Source organism: Acipenser ruthenus, chromosome 38 (assembly GCF_902713425.1).
Source record: "Acipenser ruthenus chromosome 38, fAciRut3.2 maternal haplotype, whole genome shotgun sequence".
NCBI classification, from domain to species: Eukaryota; Metazoa; Chordata; class Actinopteri; order Acipenseriformes; family Acipenseridae; genus Acipenser; species Acipenser ruthenus.
Genome location: NC_081226.1, coordinates 5817828 through 5841726, shown reverse-complemented (window position 1 = coordinate 5841726; position 23899 = coordinate 5817828). Strand labels below are relative to the sequence as shown.

The window sequence follows — 23899 nt, the reverse complement described above, 5'->3', positions numbered from 1 at the left end:
GGTGAGGGAAGGACACAATGTGAGAACAGGAATGAAGACTTGTCAGACTAGATTGTGTGTATGTTGGTGTAATATAGATAGCGTATTCCAATTTAAGACGCAGCCCAAATTTCTCACCCTAAATTTGAGGAAAAAATAAAACATCAAATAAATATGCATTTACAAAGACACCACCTCAATTACGCATATGGAGTCATTTTGCGACCTTCTGCTATCACACACAATTACAGTGCTATGGTGCTTCTCATTTCCACTCGTGATTACTCACACCTGTTTGTCTCCCAATTTGTGAACTGTGGTATTGCTTAGCATGTCGGAAAATACAGGGGTCTGGTCAGCATTTCCGATCTGTCCAAGCTGGTACTGTTTGTTAAAACTGAGCCTAATAACGAAACCCTGAAACTCTAAAAGCTTCTCTTCGAATTCCAGAGGAAGCTAATGACGCTTCTTAGAAAATGGCTGCCTGTACATCATGGATGATTCGAGATCGGGCAGCGACGTTTTGGTTCGTCTTTTCTCAGCAGTAAGTCACGTTGCTGTTTGTGTATTCGGGCAGTGACATCTTTGTTCGTCTTTTCTCGGCAGTCAGTCACATTGCTGTTTGTGTACTCAGGTAGTCTTGTCTTTTGTTGGTGATTTTAATGCACGCGTCACTATACTGTACTCAAATTTAAGACACGGGCTACTTTATTCTTCAGGCTCGATTAACAAAGACACCTGGCTATTGCTCGTGCACGATATTTTTAATTTTGTGAAATTATGTATTTGTGAAGTCAACCTTATTCAGTCATTTATAGATAAAATCTGTGTGGATGTGTGAAATTGTATTTACATTATGAGAGACAGATTATTAAATAGGTATAATTTTCTGTAACGGTACAATGTGTTATTATTATTATTATTGATTAAACAGTAACTTATACTAAGCATATTGTTCAGGTAGAAAGGAGCTGCTGTGTGTAGAAACAAACAACGATGCAGAAAGTTATCAGCAGTAACATTAGATTCTTACCATATTTTAAATGCTGAAAACAAAACTATGGCTGGAAAAATAAGTGTATTGGGAGATTTACATTTATATTTGGGGACATTATAAAAATACTATAATGTGATTTTAAAAAAAGAAAATAGAATCAATGAAGTAAAGATTATTTCATCTCCCCTCGTATTGCTGATTTGAGAGAAATCAAACCTTAATACCAGCAGAAATATCTCTTTACACAACCTCGCCTACACGATGTTTTATCTTTATATTTACACTCTATTAACCAACATTTCCTCTGTCATTTTATAAACGGATCCAGCAGCTGGTAACTTTATATATTTTCTGATTACTTCATACATTTACTCATGGACGTGGTTATTTGAGAAATAAAGTATCATGTTTAAAAATGACAGAGAGATCTGATAGACCCATCAGCCTCGGGACTATTTTGTGTTTAACATGTGCAAACAGCATAATGGCTTCATGAGATTCAGATCGGTGAGCTTTTCACCAAACCACTGGTTTAAAGAGTTCAGTGCTTCACGAGGCTTCACCTTCCCCACTATTTTGTACTGATAATAAATAAACAAAATTAAACTAAAATAAAAGGTTTCATTAAGGCAGGCAGACGGACAGACAGACTGCAGCACTTTGTATTTAGGGACCAGCAACTCGCCTCATGTGTACTTCTTCACCTGCATGAGGAGGACACTATCCTTTTATATTCACCTGCCTTGAATCAATGATCATATTGAATAATTGTTTGGTCAACCAGTTAGGGTCCAGCATTCTTACATGGCTGGAATGGAGGGAGCTAGGGACTGGGCCAGATTAACCCATCACTGGACTCTAGGCAAACACACACCTGAGGGCCCTACCTTCTAACATGAATAACATCAAACAGCAGACATGTACACACGTTTACACTTACTCCCATACACGTGCCATTTGTTAAGATCAGGTTTAGCATATATCGTTTCATGAATTTTTATACTTGTACAGTAAACTTTTCTTTTCTCACAAGGGTTTAGGATAGCATTCATGGTTTTGATCAGAATCTGTGAATTATGCTGTATTATGATGAATTCATTTTGAAGAAACTTTCACGTAATGTTCTAAACTGAACGACTGAGTGAACCTGACAGAAACAGTCCCAGTGAAGACAGTGTGCTAAATACATTTAAAAATAAACCCTGAAGCCTACTTCTAATCCTGTAGAGGAGCTTGATAACCACATTTCCCATTGTATTGAACAAAAAGAGACATAAGATCGAATGTGAACCAGGGACCGTAGACAACTTTAATCCACGTTGTCGTCCCATTAAAAATGTGACACTTCTATTTAACATGTACAAGTTCCAAAACTGAAACACAGGTCCACAACAAAGTTTGGTTTCGATTAAACATATTGAAAGCAAATTTGATATCCTGAGCGCCCGCCTCTCCCAGCCAAACGCGGATTCTGACAGGAAACAGACCACACCCACAAACAGAGACTTGGGAACACAATTACTAAAACAAGTGAATACTAATGTAAAAAACACAACAGCATACGAAACACTGCACTGCTGATACGTGCTTTACTGTAGAAGTGGTTGCTTTGTTTCATGGCCTGGCTTGCTAGATGTATTTTATAACTCCAGTTCAGGACTATTCTGGACCCCACATCGGCACCGCAGCACCAAATACACTTTAAAGTGGCTTCTTTTCTGCTTTTAAAGACACAAAATCATCTATAACGTCATCAAAATCAAGCGAGGTGGTGATTTTGCACGCAACACAAGTGAGACTTATTGAATATGTGTCTGGGATTTCATTGCATGACACATAAATCAGTGTGATGAGCTGCACATTGGAGGAGTGCTACAGAGGGCAGGTGGTCCTGTTTGTCTGACCCCTGTATATTGAGTAAGTGTTTCTGTGATGGAATGTGTGTCTCTTACCTGAACAGATCACTCCAGCGTCCCAGGCGTGAGTGCAGAAAGAGGTATCACCCCACCCCCACGACCCACAGTCCCGCAGGGCAGAGTGAGAGCTGTTGCAGGAAACAAGCGCCAGCCAGATGGTTCCAGAACCGGCTCCGAAGTGAGCATTGATTGGTGCTGATACAGCAAATCCACAGCCCAGCTGTTTACACACAACTCCTGCATCCACTATATCCCAGGCACCACTACAAACTGTCCCCCACTGTCCCTCATGAAGAATCTCCACTCTCCCAGCACAGGGACTGCTTCCATTCACCAGCCTCAGATCACCACCGCCTTTAAAAAGAGAAAAGGGAATCATAAGGGAGTCTGCACAGGCCCTGCCACAAGAGAACACGAGTTTATAATCACACACTGTTTACACTGCATGGAGTTGTATTATTCTCCAGATCACAAAGCTTCCCAAGTAAACATCAGCAGTAAAACTCCTCTATATATATTTCATGTATAGAAATGTTTTCATGATGTTCACACGCTGCATAAGGCGTGTGCTAAGAAGGGTTTCCACCAAGTCTCTGAGATAACACTACAGCAGGTAAAGTACCTGACAAATATTAAACTTTTCTAGAAGCGTAGCACAACCCTGATAAGCATGCATACATCATATATAATTGTTCAAATACAAGCTTACTATTGTAGGAAATGTAACCGACATGTATTTGATGCTTCATATTTGGAACTCATAATTATGGTTCTGTTCATTCTAGTAGTTTTATTTGTATATTTAGAAGCCTGTGTTGATCAGACTATCTGAGGCTCTTTGTAGAACTTGACTAAGTAATGTTTCCTGAGAAATATCAGTGGGACTGTATAGTTCTATATATCTTAGAAGGTCTTTATATTCTAAGACTGTACAAAAGCAGCAATTCCCTAGCCAATTGTTTTTTTGTTGCTCATATTCCATTACCTTGACTCGTCAGCAGGGGTCAGTATTATTTGTAATTGCTGTGCCTCACAATAACTGACAGTGGCTTATAAATACAAGTTTTAAAGAAAACATAAAAGGCCTGGAACTGATGATATACAGCTCAGTACCAGCAAAACAGCATCTACTGTATCTCCTAACTGATTTATTTGTCACACTGCCTGTCCTGGCAGACACCACTGTAGACACCTAGTTAATGTTCCGCCCAGGAGTTTAGCATCAATAATACAGCAATAAGGGCTGTTTCTGAGGACACTGTAGTGCTTAATGACATGGAGGTGTTACTCTTGGTCCAAAGAAGCAAAGTGAATGACAGAATAAAAGGCAGCAATGGTACAAGAAGCTCTACAATGCCCAGAACAGCGATGTTATTACATCAACATATTTCTAATTTTTATCAACAGTATGGGATTTTTTCAAAACTATTTATTAAGCATCATGTCATTAGAATTACACAGCAGTGCGCATTACAAAATGCAGTGAGCAGTATTGTGTAGAATGAGTAACATCCTACGGCATTGCTTTTGAATGCTACAAAATGTAAAGTGCAGAGCGCAATTACTGAGTAATGGAAACAGAAATACCAGACATCAACTTTCTATACCCATCTGTGTACAACATGCAAGTCAGCAGCTTTATTTATTCATTTCTTAATACATTCAAACAACACTATAATAAACACATAAATGATCTTCTCCACACATATATTCACAATGCAGGAGTATCAAGTTCTTCCCGACAATGTTAAGGATACATGGAATACATTTAGATTAAGTTTCTTTTAGTTTTCTTTTTATAGAATAAACACGAGAGTCATGTTATAACAGCAATAAGCCACTCCTCGTGCCTCACAGCCCACCCAAGTGTGCAGTTATTAGGAACAGCACCGAACAACACGGAACACAACCAGAACACTATACAAGTGGAACGGAACCCAACCAGAGCACTGTACAAGTGGAACGGAACACAACCAGAACACTATACAAGTGGAACGGAACACAACCAGAACACTGTACAAGTGGAACGGAACCCAACCAGAGCACTGTACAAGTGGAATGGAACACAACCAGAACACTATACAAGTGGAACGGAACACAACCAGAACACTATACAAGTGGAACGGAACACTCCTCGTGCCTCTCAGTCCACCCAAGTGTGCAGTTATTAGGAACAGCAGACAGTATATATGAAGATCAGATTATATATAAAATGGGTATGCTATCATACCAAAGTACATGGAATACAACCAGAAGACTATACAAGTGGAAAAAAAATTACATTGATTTATTAAACTTTATTGCATTTTAATTATTTAGGAGGCAATAACCAAATACACAGTAAACCCTGTCTAATGCTGCCCCTCTACACACCAGCATTCTGTATCGGCATCATTTTTTAGGTTCCCAGAAAAAGAGATTTACCTGGTTTACCAACTACTGCATGATATAAAAGTAATTTTGTAGTTAGAATTTCAGGGTATTGTCCTACGTCAACAGAACTCCTACAGATTTTCAAAGTGTTAAATTAGTTTGTCATTTATACGAGGCTGTGTGGTCCAGTGGTTAAAGAAATGGGCTTGTAACCAGAAGATCCCCGGTTCAAATCCCACCTCAACCACTAACTCACTGTGTGACCCTGAGCAAGTCACTTCACCTCCTTGTGCTCCGTCTTTCGGGTGAGACGTAATTGTAAGTGACTCTGCAGCTGATGCATAGTTCACACACCCTAGTCTCTGTAAGTTGCCTTGGATAAAGGCATCTGTTAAGTAAACAAATAATAATATACCTTTTTCAGGTACATTACTACATTTCACAGCAGCTCCCTCTATCAAGCAGCACACTGTATTGGGCAGCACGCTTTTCTGGTCCTATGCGATGCCAGGTTAGACAGGTTTCTGTAGACACTCTTGCAGGGCTTCTCAAACCCGGTCCTCTGGACCCCATGTGTCTGCTGGTTTTCATTCCAACTGAGCTCTCAATTACTTAACTACAAACTCTTAATTCAACTTATAATTTGCTTAATTAGACCTTTTTAATTGTTCTCAGCTCCTAAAAAGTTGCAGAATTTAAGCTAACTTGAAATCTCCAGGTGTTTAAGAGCTGAACACAATTAAAAAGGCCTCATTAGGTCAATTATTAGTTCAATTAAAGGTTTAGTTAAGTAACTGAGAGCCTATTACCTTTGCAATGCATACATATCTGTAGCTGTACCCTTTAACTACAGACCCCAACATTTAATTCTGAGGCTAAGCTCTAAGAGATTTTTTAATGGTGTTACCACTAACTTTATTTCAATCATATAGTGTTACTGGAACAAAAACAACAGTATCTACTGTTTCTGATTCCTCTGTTATATGTAAAAGCAAACGTGACTATGGAAAAAGATATTGCAGAGTGCTGCAGTGCTGCACAAGAGACAGCGTGATGATAAACACCAAAGCACCACAGAGTGTCCTGAAACCCTTTCATTGCTTCATAAAGTTTGAGAATATTAACACCTGCTGGGTCCTGGATCCAGGAGGACCTGCTTCGACCCATGGCTCCCCTGGGTCTGCCCCAGAACCCTCCCCGCTTCCCATGCCCAGCACTCCTAAATCAAATATCTATTAGAACATTTTTGAAGTTTGCTGGAAAGGCCTAACAGAGAAACATAGAAGTGAGGGTAGTGCTATTTGTTTGCATTGTTAACAGGCTGTTCATCTATATTCACCCTCCTTGTACTCACCAACACAGACAAGGCCCACATCGTTTGCATGTGTGCAGCTTGGCTGCTCCCTGGATGAGGTGGGGCAGACATGGAGCCCGGGCTCATTTCCACTGCACTGGATCTCCTGTGACCAGACCGGACCCTGCCCCTTACCGAAACGAGCAGCTCCCAGCACCTCTTGAGGAATTCCACACTGCAGCCGCCGACAGACAACCTCTGCATCCTGCCGGTCAAAGCCAGCATCACAGACCGTGTTCCAGGCGCTCCCACGCAGTACTTCAACTCTCCCAGAGCAGAGATCGCTGCCACCACTGAGCCGCACTCCTTGACCTGGAATCATGAAACTGCAGATATTTAGACACTGGTGCAAAAGCAACAACCTGTAAATGGTTTGCAGATTTAAATCTATGGTGAAGATAATTTTGCATGCAATAAATGTGAAGCCTGTTTGAGATTCTATCATGTAAAACTTGTTAATTAGACAAGCATAATTGCAGAAGTATCAGGTTTTTGGTACTTGTTTCCAAATGTATTTACGTGTCTATTATTCACTTAATTTCTTAATGTGTAGTAGTTAGTTTCACTATTTCAGTAGTTGAGTATGGCTTTTACCATGGCAATGGAAGTAATCATTTGGGCATCAAAATGGGTAGTGGGAGGAGAGCGCTTGGCTTCTGGAATGCGATTACCACCAATTCGAGCATACATGGATGACATGACAACCATGACTACAACAGTAGCCTGCACTAATCGATTATTGGGCAAATTAACCAATAACATTGAATGGGCACGAATGCAATTCAAGCCCACTAAATCAAGGAGCATCCCTATAATTAAAGGTAAAGTAGTAGATAAAATGTTCTACATTAATGGTGAGGCAATACCAAAAGTATCCGAGAAGCCAGTGAAAAGTCTTAGACAACCAGTGGAAGGGTTAGCATAGACAGCAGCACTTTACCAGGCAAACTAAAACTCTGGTGCTTTCAGTTTGGTCTGCTGCCAAGATTGCTGTGGCCACTGACTGTGTATGAGGTTTCTTTGACAACAGTAGAGAAGCTGGAAGCTTTAATCAGTTCATACATCAGGAAATGGTTGGGAGTTCCACGCTGCCTCAGCAGAGTGGGACTTTATGGTAAATGAATACTGCAGCTACCAGTCTTCGCTCTAACCGAGGAGTTTAAGTGCGCCAAGGTCAGACTGGAAATGACATTAGTAGAGTCACGCGACAAATGCGTAAGGGAGGCAGCACCGGTGTTGAAAACTGGAAGAAAGTGGGCGGCAAAGAAAGCTGTGGAGGATGCAAAAGCTGCCCTTAGAATCAGTGATATCATGGGGCAAGTTCAGCATGGAAGAGGGGGTCGTGGTCGTATTTCTTGCTCTTATTGTATGACTTGTATTGTAACACTTGAATGTATTTGTATTTGCTTGCGATTGTAAGTCGCCCTGGATAAGGGCGTCTGCTAAGAAATAAATAAAAAATACAGCTCCACCTGCATGGCACAAGGCAGCCCCAGCTCAACGGAGGAAGCTGGTAGTCAACGAGGTGCAAAAGCAGGAGGAGAGGATGAGGTGCATAAAGGCCATTTCCAGGCCAAGCAGGGAGAATGGATGAGATGGGAGAGTGTGGAACAACGCGGCTGGTAAGACCTATGGTCAATGGAACAGAGCAGGATCAGTTTCCTCCCAGGTCAACATATGATGTTCTCCCATCACCACAGAACCTAAACCTCTGGGTAGGAGAGGATCCCTCATGTCCTTTGTGTTCATCACCTGCAACATTAAGGCACATTTTGACAGGATGCAAGGTGGCTCTTAGCCAAGGACGGTTTACTTAGTGCCATGACCAGGTGCTGCGATGTTTAGCCTTAGCATTGGAAGACAAGCGTAACATGACCAATAAGTTGCCACCTGTTCCATTAAAGCATTACACACAAAAGACAACATTCTTCCAGCCAGGAGTGCAACCACCAAGAAAAGGTGTCAAAACCAATCCTCGCCCAGGACAACTGGAAGCTGCTAGAGATTGGAAAATGCTGGCAGATGTTGGTCAATGGCTTATTTTTCCACCTGATTCTGGCTGGGGGATCTCAAGCACAATAGAAAGAAAGAAACGCTGATGTACAGGTAAGTAAGCTGGGCTGAGTTGAGTGGGGGATGGAGGGGGGTGATGCTGGGACGCCAGAATCACCGTCGAGCCCTCTTGAGGTGTCGTGGGCTAGTCGACGAAACACCGAGGATGGAAGGTGCACACTTGAAGACCCCAGAGATGTACCCTACTTAGCTCAGTCCAGACTGTTGTCATGCTGATGTGCTGGGGAGGCCGCACTGTGGTTGATATATATATTGTAAACGATCCAGTAGACTCGTGCGGCTGAACCGTTTCTTTCCCGTTCCACCAACTGGCACAGACTCAATACGTTTGCAGGCAAGTCATTTTTATTTACAATATTTACATAAAATAAACAGTTTGTTTTTTTTCCCCCCCCAAGGTTCTAACCCTGTACGGGCCACTGACTAACTCACTTCTTCAACCCTCTCTAGCTATATCAGGATAGGGAGATAGCAAAGGAAGTCCAAGAATCCTCCGACTGAAGTGAGTCAGCCCGCGGGTAAGAACAGGGCCAACTCTCCTCCCTAGAGGTGGCCTGAGTCACCGGTAAGTGTAGGTTGAGCTCCCTCTGCTGGAGTATGTCCGCCACACAGGTAACTATCCACCAGACTCCCTCTGCTGGAGTAGTCCTGTACCACAGGTAAGAACAAGACAGGCTCCCTCTGCTGGAGTAGTCCTGTAACACAGGTAAGTATTAGATCAGCTCCCTCTGCTGGAGTAATTCTAGAACACTGGTAATTACAAGACAAGCTCCCTCTGATGCAGTAATCCTGGAACACAGGTGAGTAGAAGAATGGATCCGTTCTTTTTAATGAAGACTTCCAAGACACAACAGCGATAACCCCCAGACTTCCAAAGAAGTGAACAAGGATAAAACAAGTTATATCCGGGCTGTGGAGAAATAACTCCTGCAGCCAACTCCCGGTCATCCACAAAAGCAAATTGTGTTTCTTCTAAAAGCCAGTGTCCATTTTTCCTGTATTCACTACATGCAAAGTATCTTGTGTCTGTGTTATGAATAAACAATGTCTTGCACTTCCAGTCTCACAAGCCCGTTCTTTCTGGTTATTATTTACTGTCTCAGCAACACGTAAATAACCAATACCTCTTCGGGTTATAAAGCACAACACACTATGGTTGTGGCAGCGCACAACCGCATAGTACAGAATACCGCGGGTCTCTTTTAAATTGCTACGGAGTACACTCTCTTCAAGGCGCACCCCAACAACAGAAAATAAAAATAAACTTTAACAAACAAAAGGCTACCTCAACAAGAGGAAAAACCGCACTTTGAAAAAAACTAAACGCCGACTATATTTTAACACAAACAATAGCTTTACCTTGTGATCTCTTTCTTTTTAGTTGTTTTTTTTTTTTCCAACACACTGGCGCTTGCACGCTATTTCCTTTCAGGACAACCGGGCCGTATTCCCCACACTTCCCCCTATGGCTCTGCCCTGTTCATTTTTAAACCCAGAAACCCAGAAACCCCACCCCATTAATTGACACTCGGATTTCTGGGTTGTGTAGTTTCTTCCTTAGCGCCGCCATTTCTTAAAGGCGACGCTATCCTTTCCTCACAATATATATATATATATATATATATATATATATATATATATATATATATATATATATATATATATATATATATATATATATACACACACAAAAATGGCAAAACTTGCTTAAAGCAACTGTTTTAATGCACCGCGATGTATTGGCTGCTATTGTGAAACGGCTCGCTCCTAACAGACCGTCCAAAACTGCTAACATAGGTTACAGGGAGCCACGTGAGAGCGCTCTGCTATTGAACGCACGGCGGGTTTACCAAGTATTATTTTATAGTTTTTTTTAATTTGCAGAGCAAACTTTTCTTTTCTCACACGTGTTTAGGATAGCATTCACGGTTTTGATCCGAATCTGTGAATTATGCTGCATTATGATGAATTCATTTTGAAGAAACTTTCACGCAATGTTCTGAACTGAACGACTCAGCGAACCTGACAGAAACAGTCCCAGTGAAGACAGTGTGCTAAATACATTTAAAAATAAACCCCGAAACCTACTTCTAATCCTGTAGAGGAGCTTGATAACCACGTTTCCCAATGTATTGAACAAAAAGAGACACCAGGTCGAATGTGAACCAGGGACCGTAGACAGCTTTAATCCACGTTGTCGTCCCATTAAAAATGTGAGACTTCTATTTTTTAACATGTACAGGTTCCAAAACTGAAACACAGGTCCACAACAAAGTTTGGTTTCGATTAAACATATTGAAAGCAAATTTGATATGCTGAGACCCGCCTCTCCCAGGCAAACGCGGATTCTGACAGGAAACAGACCACACCCACAAACATAGAGACTTGGGAACACAATTACTAAAACAAGTGAATACTAATGTAAAAAACACAACAGCATACGAAACACTGCACTGCTGATACGTGCTTTACTGTAGAAGTGGTTGCTTTGTTTACATGGCCTGGCTTGCTAGATGTGTTTTATAACTCCAGTACAGGACTATTCTGGTCCCCGCATCGGCACCGCAGCACCAAATACACTTTAAAGTGGCTTCTTTTCTGCTTTTTAAGACACAAAATCATCTAAAACGTCATCAAAATCAAGCGAGGTGGTGATTTTGCACGCAACACAAGCGAGACTGCCCTGCCTACACTGACAAGAAAAAAAATGACTGTGTTGAAACAGTGCCAGTGTCAGGGAGTAAAGTTCTACTTTGCCTACGCATTAATCCAGCCCTGACTAGGGAGACAATTTCCATGCAAGGATAGGAAAAGGTAACCCAATCCCTGCCAGCCCATCACCACAAACACACAACACATACATTCATAGTTTACACTGATATTGTGAAACAGGGGACACTTCACAGTGTCACACAATTACTGATGAAAATAATCATTCTGATGAAAAGTCAAGAGAGTCTGGTGTTTACACACATATTTATACTGTATAATCGTAGTATTTGAGTTTCCTGATTGCAAAGAGAACGACTCGGAATGATTGCAAGCATCATACAAAGGGAAGGGGGCTGTCAATCAAAGGAAGACTAGAAACTTAACCTGAAGATACTTACCCTTTAAGTACAGCTACAATCCAATGATTTCAAAATTGATAGATTACAAATGTATCTCAAAACCTGTAATACATCCACACAAAGTGCAATACATTTGTAAACTGGATCACAATTTTTTCCAAAAAAAAAATAAAAATAATGGAAGGAAATTAATCTTAAATATGCAGTGTCAGAGATGAAGACAATGGCAGAAATAGCAGTAATCTGTGTTGATTGTTTTAATTACAGAAGCACCTGCCAACCGAGCATGTCTGTCATATTTAATGTCTTGCCCATGAAGGTGCTTTTCTGTATTATTGAATATGTGTCTGGGATTTCATTTGCATGACACATAAATCAGTGTGATGAGCTGCACATTGGAGGAGTGCTACAGAGGGCAGGTGGTCCTGTTTGTCTGACCCCTGTATATTGAGTAAGTGTTTCTGTGATGGAATGTGTGTCTCTTACCTGAACAGATCACTCCAACGTCGAAGGTGTGAGTGCAGAAAAAGGTCACACCCCACCCCAATGACCCACAGTCCCGCAGGGCAGAGTGAGAGCTGTTGCAGGAAACAAAAGCCAGCCAGATGGTTCCAGAACCGACTCCGAAGTGAGCATCGATTGGTGCTGATACAGCAAATCCACAGCCCAGCTGTTTACACACAACTCCTGCATCCACTATATCCCAGCCAAAACTACAAACTGTCCCCCACTGTCCCTCATGAAGAATCTCCACTCTCCCAGCACAGGGACTGCTTCCATTCACCAGCCTCAGATCATCACCGCCTTTAAAAAGAGAAAAGGGAATCAGAGAAGGGAGTCTGCACAGGACCTGCCACAAGAGAACATAAGTTTATAATCACACGCTGTTTACACTGCATGGAGTTGTATTATTCTCCATATCACAGAGCTTCCCAAGTAAACATCAGCAGTAAAACTCCTCTATATATATTTCATGTATAGAAATGTTTTCATGATGTTCACACGCTGCATAAGGCGTGTGCTAAGAAGGGTTTCCACCAAGTCTCTGAGATAACACTACAGCAGGTAAAGTACCTGAGAAATATTAAACTTTTCTAGAAGCGTAGCACAACCCTGATAAGCATGCATACATCATATATAATTGTTCAAATACAAGCTTACTATTGTAGGAAATGTAACTGACATGTATTTGACGCTTCATATTTGGAACTCATAATTATGGCTCTGTTTGTTCTAGTAGTTTTATTTGTATATTTAGAAGCCTGTTCAGAATATATGAGAGGGTCTTTGTAGATACCTAGTTAATGTTCCGCCCAGGAGTTTAGCATCAATAATACAGCAATAAGGGCTGTTTCTGAGGACACTGTAGTGCTTAATGACACGGAGGTGTTACTCTTGGTCCAAAGAAGCAAAGTGAATGACAGAATAAAAGGCAGCAATGGTACAAGAAGCTCTACAATGCCCAGAACAGCGATGTTATTACATCAACGTATTTCTAATTTTTATCAACAGTATGGGATTTTTTCAAAACTATTTATTAAGCATCATGTCATTAGAATTACACAGCAGTGCGCATTACAAAATGCAGTGAGCAGTATTGTGTAGAATGAGTAACATCCTACGGCATTGCTTTTGAATGCTACACAATGTAAAGTGCAGAGCGCAATTACTGAGTAATGGAAACAGAAATACCAGACATCAACTTTCCATACCCATCTGTGTACAACATGCAAGTCAGCAGCTTTATTTATTCATTTCTTAATACATTCAAACGACACTATAATAAACACATAAATGATCTTCTCCACACATATATTCACAATGCAGGAGTATCAAGTTATTCCCGACAATGTTAAGGATACATGGAATACATTTAGATTTCAAGTTTCAAATCAAAAGTTTCTTTTAGTTTTCCTTTTATAGAATAAACACGAGAGTCATGTTATAACAGCAATAAGCCACTCCTCGTGCCTCACACCCCACCCAACTGTGCAGTTATTAGGAACAGCACCGAACAACACGGAACACAACCAGAACACTATACAAGTGGAACAGAACACAACCAGAACACTGTACAAGTGGAACGGAACACAACCAGAACACTATACAAGTGGAACAGAACACAACCAGAACACTGTACAAGTGGAACGGAACACAACCAGAACACTATACAAGTGGAACGGAACACAACCAGAACACTATACAAGTGGAACGGAACACAACCAGAACACTGAACAAGTGGAACGGAACACAACCAGAACACTATACAAGTGGAACGGAACACTCCTCGTGCCTCTCAGTCCACCCAAGTGTGCAGTTATTAGGAACAGCACACAGTATATATGAAGATCAGATTATATATAAAATGGGTATGCTATCATACCAAAGTACATGGAATACAACCAGAAGACTATACAAGTGGAAAAAATACATTGATTTTTTAAAAACTTTTTTTTTTGCATTTTAATTAATTAGGAGTCAATAACCAAGCACACAGCAAACCCTGTCTAATGCTGCCCATCTACACACCTGCATTCTGTATCAGCATCATTTTTTAGGGTCCCAGAAAAATAAGTTTACCTGGTTTACCAACTACTGCATGATATAAAAGTAATTTTGTAAAGTTAGAATTTCAGGGTATAATCCCACAGATTTTCAAAGTGTTAACTTAGTTTGTCATTTATACCTTTTTCAGGTACATTACTACATTTCACAGCAGCTCCCTCTATCAAGCAGCACACTGTATTGGGCAGCACACTTTTCTGGTCCTATGCGATGCCAGGTTAGACAGGTTTCTCTAGACACTCTTGCAGGGCTTCTCAAACCCGGTCCTCTGGACCCCATGTGTCTTCTGGTTTTCATTCCAACTGAGCTCTCAATTACTTAACTACAAACGCTTAATTCAACTTATAATTTGCTTAATTAGACCTTTTTAATTGTTCTCAGCTCCTAAAAAGTTGCAGAATTTAAGTTAACTTGAAATCTCCAAATGTTTAAGAGCTGAACACAATTAAAAAGGCCTCATTAAGTGAATTATTAGTTCAATTAAGGGTTTAGTGAAGTAACTGAGATCTCGGAAGGAAGACCAGAAGACACTGGGGTCCCGAGGAGCGGGTTTGAGAGCCCCTGCTCTATATGATGCTACACATTCTGTAACAAAGCAATACTGAAAGAAACTAGAATTCAAAGCCTTTTCAGTGTCTTCAGTCCAAACAAAGACTTCTAATCGAAACAACTGTCATTTAAGGTTTTTTTTTTTTTTTTTTTTTTGTATTTCTTAATTCAGCACTGTTGAGTGTTTAATAGCTGTGGATGAATCTCTGTAATATGTTTTACAAATGCTCCATTGCTGACTGACTGCTTGTTGTATGAAACACATTTCATATAAAGATATTTAGCTGAAATATAAATTGTTAGTGTTTTAGATATAGTATATTTCTTTATTTTATTTTAAAACTGGAATGTTTTGCTTTTCTTAGGAAAATAAACATTCAAAATAAACTGCGCTATTTTACTTTTCCTATTGCCCCTAAATGCATTTGCACTGTAATACCCTGACACACCCAGGGTCAGCAAGGAAACACAATGTAGCATAACATGAAATAATAGTAATAATAATAATAATAATAATAATAATAATAATAATAATAATAATAATAATAATAGAATGAATTAAGAAAAAAAATATAAACATTAAACCCTGCAGTAGACCTATAAGGTTATGTCTGGTTTGACTTTGCCAGTAACTATGCTGACACAATTAAAAAAATAATTGAAATAATTCATAATACATTCATATGTTTCGGGCTGTTTTTTTAAGTTGTAAAAGTCAGTTGAATATCATATCATTAATAATAATAGCAGATAAATATACCTGTATAATAATCTCTGTCTCTCATAATGTAAATGCAGTTTTACAGATCCACAACAGATTTCATCTGTAAATGATTGAATAAGGTTGACTTCACATATTACAAATATAAAATCGTGTCGTTACGATTAAAATAGAATGCATTCTTCCAGCTCGATTAACAAAGACACCTGGACGTGCAAGCGATTTTCAAATAGGGCTTTTATTTATTTATTTATTTATTTATTTATATTTTAATTATGTGAAGTTATGTATTTGTGAAGTCAACCTTATTCAATCATTTACAGATGAAATCTGTTGTGGATCTGTAAAACTGCATTTACATTATGAGAGATAGAGATTATTATACAGGTATATTTATCTGCTATTATTATTATTATTATTATTATTATTATTATTATTATTATTATTATTAATAATTTTTTAATGTTCTTATTATTATTGCAGTGTTTTATTCCTACCCTTTTAATAAATGCAGAAATGTCTTTCCAGTATTATGAGAAAAAAAACTAGTCATAGTATTTGCACTATTAAGTAACCTAGATAATATATTATTATTATTATTATTATTATTATTATTATTATTATTATTAGTTTTGATTAAGCAGTATCTTATACTAAACACTTCCCTGCTCATATACTGTTGTTATAACACGCATATTGTTCAGGTAGAAAGGAGCTGCTGTGTGTAGAAACAAACAACGATGCAGAAAGTTATCAGCAGTAACATTAGATTCTTACCATATTTTTAAATACTGAAAACAAAACTATGGCTGGAAAAATAAAAGTGTATTGGAAAATTTTCATATTTATATTTGGAGACATTTTAAATATACTATAACGTTAAAAAAAATAGAATCAGTGAAGTAAAGATTATTTCATCTTCTCTCGTAGTGCTGATTTGAGAGAAATCAAACCTTAATACGAGCAGAAATATCTCTTTACACAACCTCGCCTACCTGACGTTTTATCTTTATATATTTACACTCTATTAACCAACATTTCCTCTGTCATTTTATAAACGGATCCAGCAGTCGGTAACTTTATACATTTTCTGATTACTTCATACATTTACCCATGGACGTGGTTATTTGAGAAATAAAGTAGCATGTTAAAAAAATGACATATAGATCTGATAAATCCATCAGTCCCAGTACTATTTTGTGTTTTTCCAAGACACAATAATGTTTAAATAATTTTTTGTTAAATCATTTTCATATTTTCTTGTACATTTTCAATATTATTCTTCCACATTGATGATTAAGAACCCTGACGCAGCTCTCTGCTAGAAATAAACCCAACATCTGCACCTGGGTGAATAAAACCAGCAGCACCGAGATCACTGATATACAAGCACACAAGATTACACTGCACATTACACATGCCAGATTTGAAATATATAATTACGTAATTAGATGGATGTGTAAGATCCCTTAAAACATTTTTTTAAATCTCATCCAGTGTGTCAATTAAACTTAACATTGTCCGTCATAAAATTAAACATCTATCTATCAATCACAAACACACACTGAATAACCAGGGCATAGGCAAACATGAGCAGAGGAGCCCTGTTTTTTTCCGCTCCAGTACTGAATCTGATCACACGCTTTTGATTGATTTCAAAATGTTACCAATCAGACAAATCTCACTGGGATGCAACTCCATCAACAAAACAAATCAATACACAAAAGCGACAATTTGAGGAAGCAGCCGTGAGAAAATTGCATCAATACAAGATATACAAATGAACACCATAAGACATAATGTAGACGGGTCGTGCGCCAGCACCGTCAATAATAAGACTGTAAAACACTGAAGTTTATAATAAAATGATCAATCACCATGTAAAATAATAATAATAATAATAATAATAATAATAATAATAATAATAATAATAATAATAATAATAATAATAATAATAATAATAATAATAATAATTATTATAATAATAATAAATACAACTTAATAATAGACCACTTAAATTACAGGGGCATCAGATACAATTCAGCTTAAACAAATTGGTCTCAATGTTACAATACAATTTTTAACATTTTAAACTGCTGCAGTACAACTTGTTCTTCAGTTCAACAGCAGCACTGCCTGACTATTCTGGTAGATTAACACACTATAATCTAGAAGTTACATCTTTGTGAAGTTGCAGGCTCACCAGCAGACACAGCCGAGGCACCATGAAGTGTTATTTCTGCAATGCAACACAGCTGGGAATACACTGTGCTTGAACAGGGACTTTCTTTACAGTGAAACAAATTCAACTTGCACAATATATACTCAGTATTTTAGATCCCATATGACTGCATTGAGAAGTTACTGTGTCCACCTGAACACCAGTATCCCCTCACCTAGGCTGGGTTTAGGCAGGTTTGCAGGTGGAACCCAGCCTCCAGAATCTATACCTCTACAGTTCTATCCCAGTTAACAAACTCAATAAATCAATCAATAAAAACATCCTTGAAAGGAAAGCATCCTAATGGGCAGTTCTACCCACCAAGTCACTCAGTCCCTGGACCACTGAACCGGACTCCCTGTCTCAGAATAAATGACCGACTTCATTAAAAACCTATAAAGAAATAACAGCGTGGAACTTACTGGCTGGTGAGTGCAGAAGCAGGACAGTGAGACAGAAGATGGGCATGCAGCTCTCCATTGTTATCAGGACAGATGAACCCTCCTCTGAGTGAAGGCAAGACTGGTGCTTACCCCCCTGAGCCAACACAGCAACTGAGAGGGTGCTGAACGCCCCATAACACCAGCAGAAACACAGCCCCCCCACCCCACCAATCACACTCAGCATGGCCTTTTTCAGACAGAAAACATGAAGATTTCAAACAGGTGTGTTGACAAATCAGAGGGCTCTTTTCAGTGCTATCCATATATATCGCTAATACATCACTGTTTCCTCCCAGACCGCCCAGCATTGATGAAACACACGATATGGCGAAAGGGGGAGAGCTCTGAAAGTTAGAAAAAGAAAAAAAACATATTTTTTTAAATTTGTGTTTATGAAAAGCTTGAGAAAGCTGTGTGCAGAGTGCAAGGAACTTAGTAGTTATCTCTGAGCTCTGGGTTCGGACCCCAGCCAGGCTTCACTCTGCCTGAAGGCCTGGGTTTCGATACTCTTGCATTGCATATCTCTTCTGGGATGTCTTCTGTTTTTGTGTGATTGAAACCTAGGATTTCCACAGCAGTGCTAAGTTTATGAAGCCGTTGTAATACCCAATTCTGTATCCCTACTTCTCTATGCCCTGTCCGTCACACAGCAGAGCCTTGTCTGTACAGGGCCGGGGCGGGATCAAAAGCTGTATTGCATTTGCAGACATGCCTGTACTGTAGGATGCTTTCAACATGTAAGATACACACCAGGTTATATAGGCAGTAGTTTCTGTTACTTCTTTGGCAACAAGGCTAACATTGCAATAATTGTGAAAAAATTACTTATCTGATCTGGTCTACCCCATGGTGACTGCTCCTATTTGGCAGAAATGGGGGTAAATCTTGGGTAAGAACAGGTGTGAAGTATAGAGGCAGGCAATTCTGAGGTTCTGTAAGTTCCCTCTCCTTAGATGTTGTCACTACAGATTGGGAGCTTACAGCTCTCATCTTCACAAGCAGCTGTGTGACGTGAAGCTGTGGTCGTCTGTGTGCTGAAGCTGCTGATAACTGCTGCACAGGGTAACAGCACAGGGAGACAGTGTAATGAGAGTATTAGTGATTGACAAGGTGCAGAGAGCTGAGAATGGGATCTTTTAGTTCTCATGAAGGCACAGCGCTGGGTGATGTATATGGAGTGCTTTAATGCTCATTAAAATCCTGTAGAGCGTCATACAAATATTATAATAGGAATCATTAAACTATGAATGAAAAGCAATGGGGAACTGTACTTTCAGTTGTAACAAGATACACCTCAATTTCCCAATGGGACATGTACTATGTATAATATTAACTATCATACATACTGTAATGTTCCAAAACATAATGCATTTACCAGTGGTATACTGTGCCATTATAACATTACTTAGGCAAACCAAGCTGTCTGATTGGCTGAAAGGCCTGTACAACTCTCCTAACAATGCAGAGCTGAGGAGGCAGGTCCGAAGGGGCGCTTAACCTATAAGAAGATAAAAGTGAGTCTGTTAACAACTGTGAAAAGTGTAGCGGGGCCCTCTGGTTTTCTCACTGCTGGTATTGTAGGCTTTAATAGTATTAGTTATACTGCCCCACTTCTATACGAATTCCTAATCCGTACATAACACAGAATACCTACTGAGTACAGGATCTGTAAATGCTGCCAAAACCACACTGTGTGTCAGAATAGGGCTCTAACCACAGCCAACTGTTCAGAAGTCATTGACTTGAAACAGAAACAGTGGTATGTAGCTATTGATAGTTTTTTCATTTGATGTGGATTCTCATTACACTGTGCACTTGTAGTGGAGCATTTGCTATGTAGGAGAGTTAAGTTTCAGTCTTTAAATGTATTATTTGCATATGTGGCCCATTGCTGACAAGACTGAAGAAAGAAACGGCTGCAGCTGAGAGCACTTGCCAGAGGAAGCAGGAAAAACCTTCTTTACGTTTATTTTACATTTGTAAAAAAAAAAAAAAAGTCAGAAAAATGAGGGAAACTTTCTTTTCAACCTGCATTTTTGTTTTTTCACAATGATTAAGTAGGCTTTTAAAAAAAATAATCTAGATTTTAAATGTTACATAATAAAAATAAGGGTGATGTTAATCTGGTTTAAGAAGATATTTATAAAAATATGAAAATGCGATTTTTTTTTTTTTAAACAGATTAATATCAGCCCCTGTGGTATCACACCTGCCCTGCTTTCCTTCACTTTCTCTGTCTCTCACTCCTGATATATTGAGATGTTGTGGTACTTTGCTTTGCAAAGCTTTTGATGTCAAAATTCTTGCATGCTTGCAACCCTAACCTCGTTCACATCTAGGTTATTTTAGACGAGACCCACCACGGCGATGAGTTCAGAGATTGTTTGCGGAATAAATACTTCATTTGCACATTATTTTTGTATCATTTTGCAAAATGAACCCTTGACATCCCTTTCACTCATTTCTGAATGTTTGCATTGTTTAGACTTTGCAATATTCTTAAAGGACTCGGATGTACCGGTAAGGTCTTAAAGGAACTGGATGTGAGGAAACTAAACAAACAAAATATGGCAAGTTAGAAGCAAAGAAAAAAAAAAAGATAAAGCTGCAGAATTTTTAAAAAGTATTGATTTGCAGCGGAACATGTTCAGTAAAGCAAAAACTGAAAGTGATGCTTCAGTAAAGGCAAGTTATGTTGTATTGGAGTTTATTGCGCAATCGTCAAAGCCTTTTTCAGAGGGTGCTTTTGTAAAAGACCGCAGGCCCAATATTGATCATAGTTCAAGGCACTAAAATTAAGGCACAGGTTGTTACCGGGTCAGAAACGCAGACCCAGACCTGCGACAGTCATTCACACTTGTGTGTAAGATGACTGTTTGGGCAAGGCAAAAAAATTGAAGTTTGTCATTATCAACATGTGATTGTATGTACATTTTATTCATTGATGGGTTCTTAATTTGCCTAAGGGGTGATAAGTGGGAGCAAACAGGCACAATCAGACTTGTGTAATGTGATTCATGGGAGCCTGCAGAGTCTGCTGAATCTGTAGCAGCTGCGGCCTCCAGACTCGGGGGTTTCAATGTCAGCATTTTTACCTGATTTATTTTTTCATCTTTCCTTTCCATTTATTACAATGAAAATACTGTCTCAAGAAATGGACTGTCAGTCAGTAATCTGGAACGCGGGAATACCTGTCCATGCCTGAATTCCGAGATCACTTTTTCCTTCAAAAGGCTTCACTGGACTTGCTGACCTCAGCACCATGTTACTGGATCCTCAGCTGATGCACTATCCTTGCACTATTGCACTACAATTAGGTCATTGTAGATACAAATGCTCTTAATCCTAAATTGTTTCTTCTTATCTCATAGTGCATTCTAGTTGTATTTGCACTTACTGTGAGCTACACTGTATTTAAATATTGTATTAGCACTGTAACCTTGCATTGCCAAATAAACTAATAATAATAATAATAATAATAATAATAATAATAATAATAATAATAATAATAATAATACCTCTGGTACTTTATGTATTTTCTCTTTACTGCTTTGTAATCAGAGACTTTTTAATTTTTTTCATTTCTCTATACAGGCAAAAATATAAACGCATTAGAGCCCTTCCAAGCACCACGTGATGTGGATGTGACAGACGCCTCTGTGAGAGATGCCATTTCAGAGGAGGAAGGCTGATAATTCTACCAGCAGTAAACTGAACAAAGAGATTCTGCAGTGAAAAAGCTTTTACTGCTTGAGCCACTAGGGGACATGCTGCTCCTCATTAAAAAGTTTGTTTCGTGTCATGCAGGCTTCTGAATAGCTGGCTGTAGTTAGAGCCCTATTCTGACACACAGTGTGGTTTTGGCAGCATTTACAGATCCTGTACTCAGTAGGTATTCTGTGTTATGTACGGATTAGGAATTCGTATAGAAGTGGGGCAGTATAACTAATACTATTAAAGCCTACAATACCAGCAGTGAGAAAACCAGAGGGCCCCGCTACACTTTTCACAGTTGCTAACAGACTCACTTTGATCTTCTTATAAGTTAAGCGCCCCTTCGGACCTGCCTCCTCAGCTCTGCATTGTTAGGAGAATTGTACAGGCCTTTCAGCCAATCAGAGAGCTTTGCTTGCCAAAGCAATGTTATAATGGCACAGTATACCACTGGTAAATGCATTGTTTTTTTTGGAACATTACAGTATGTATGATAGTTAATATTATACATAGTACATGTCCCATTGGGAAATTGAGGTGTATCTTGTTACAACTGAAAGTACAGTTCCCCATTGCTTTTCATTCATAGTTTAATGATTCCTATTATAATATTTGTATGACGCTCTACAGGATTTTAATGAGCATTAAAGCACTCCATATACATCACCCAGCGCTGTGCCTTCATGAGAACTAAAAGATCCCATTCTCAGCTCTCTGCACCTTGTCAATCACTAATACTCTCATTACACTGTCTCCCTGTGCTGTTACCCTGTGCAGCAGTTATCAGCAGCTTCAGCACACAGACGACCACAGCTTCACGTCACACAGCTGCTTGTGAAGATGAGAGCTGTAAGCTCCCAATCTGTAGTGACAACATCTAAGGAGAGGGAACTTACAGAACCTCAGAATTGCCTGCCTCTATACTTCACACCTGTTCTTACCCAAGATTTACCCCCATTTCTGCCAAATAGGAGCAGTCACCATGGGGTAGACCAGATCAGATAAGTAATTTTTTCACAATTATTGCAATGTTAGCCTTGTTGCCAAAGAAGTAACAGAAACTACTGCCTATATAACCTGGTGTGTATCTTACATGTTGAAAGCATCCTACAGTACAGGCATGTCTGCAAATGCAATACAGCTTTTGATCCCGCCCCGGCCCTGTACAGACAAGGCTCTGCTGTGTGACGGACAGGGCATAGAGAAGTAGGGATACAGAATTGGGTATTACAACGGCTTCATAAACTTAGCACTGCTGTGGAAATCCTAGGTTTCAATCACACAAAAACAGAAGACATCCCAGAAGAGATATGCAATGCAAGAGTATCGAAACCCAGGCCTTCAGGCAGAGTGAAGCCTGGCTGGGGTCCGAACCCAGAGCTCAGAGATAACTACTAAGTTCCTTGCACTCTGCACACAGCTTTCTCAAGCTTTTCATAAACACAAATTTAAAAAAATATGTTTTTTTTCTTTTTCTAACTTTCAGAGCTCTCCCCCTTTCGCCATATCGTGTGTTTCATCAATGCTGGGCGGTCTGGGAGGAAACAGTGATGTATTAGCGATATATATGGATAGCACTGAAAAGAGCCCTCTGATTTGTCAACACACCTGTTTGAAATCTTCATGTTTTCTGTCTGAAAAAGGCCATGCTGAGTGTGATTGGTGGGGTGGGGGGGCTGTGTTTCTGCTGGTGTTATGGGGCGTTCAGCACCCTCTCAGTTGCTGTGTTGGCTCAGGGGGGTAAGCACCAGTCTTGCCTTCACTCAGAGGAGGGTTCATCTGTCCTGATAACAATGGAGAGCTGCATGCCCATCTTCTGTCTCACTGTCCTGCTTCTGCACTCACCAGCCAGTAAGTTCCACGCTGTTATTTCTTTATAGGTTTTTAATGAAGTCGGTCATTTATTCTGAGACAGGGAGTCCG

General features: G+C 39.5%; 1 protein-coding gene across 1 annotated transcript in view; it reads right to left on the bottom strand.

Moving 5' to 3' along the window:
• Positions 1-23899, bottom strand: part of LOC117434159 (scavenger receptor cysteine-rich type 1 protein M130-like) — a 42564-nt gene that overhangs the window by 16216 nt on the left and 2449 nt on the right. Inside the window, exons 2-4 of the mRNA XM_059008851.1 lie at positions 12250-12567; positions 6620-6931; positions 2929-3246 (exon numbers count right to left, since the gene is read on the bottom strand). Of these exons, the coding sequence (XP_058864834.1) occupies positions 2929-3246; positions 6620-6931; positions 12250-12567 (948 nt within the window). The remainder of the gene's footprint in view (positions 1-2928; positions 3247-6619; positions 6932-12249; positions 12568-23899) is intronic.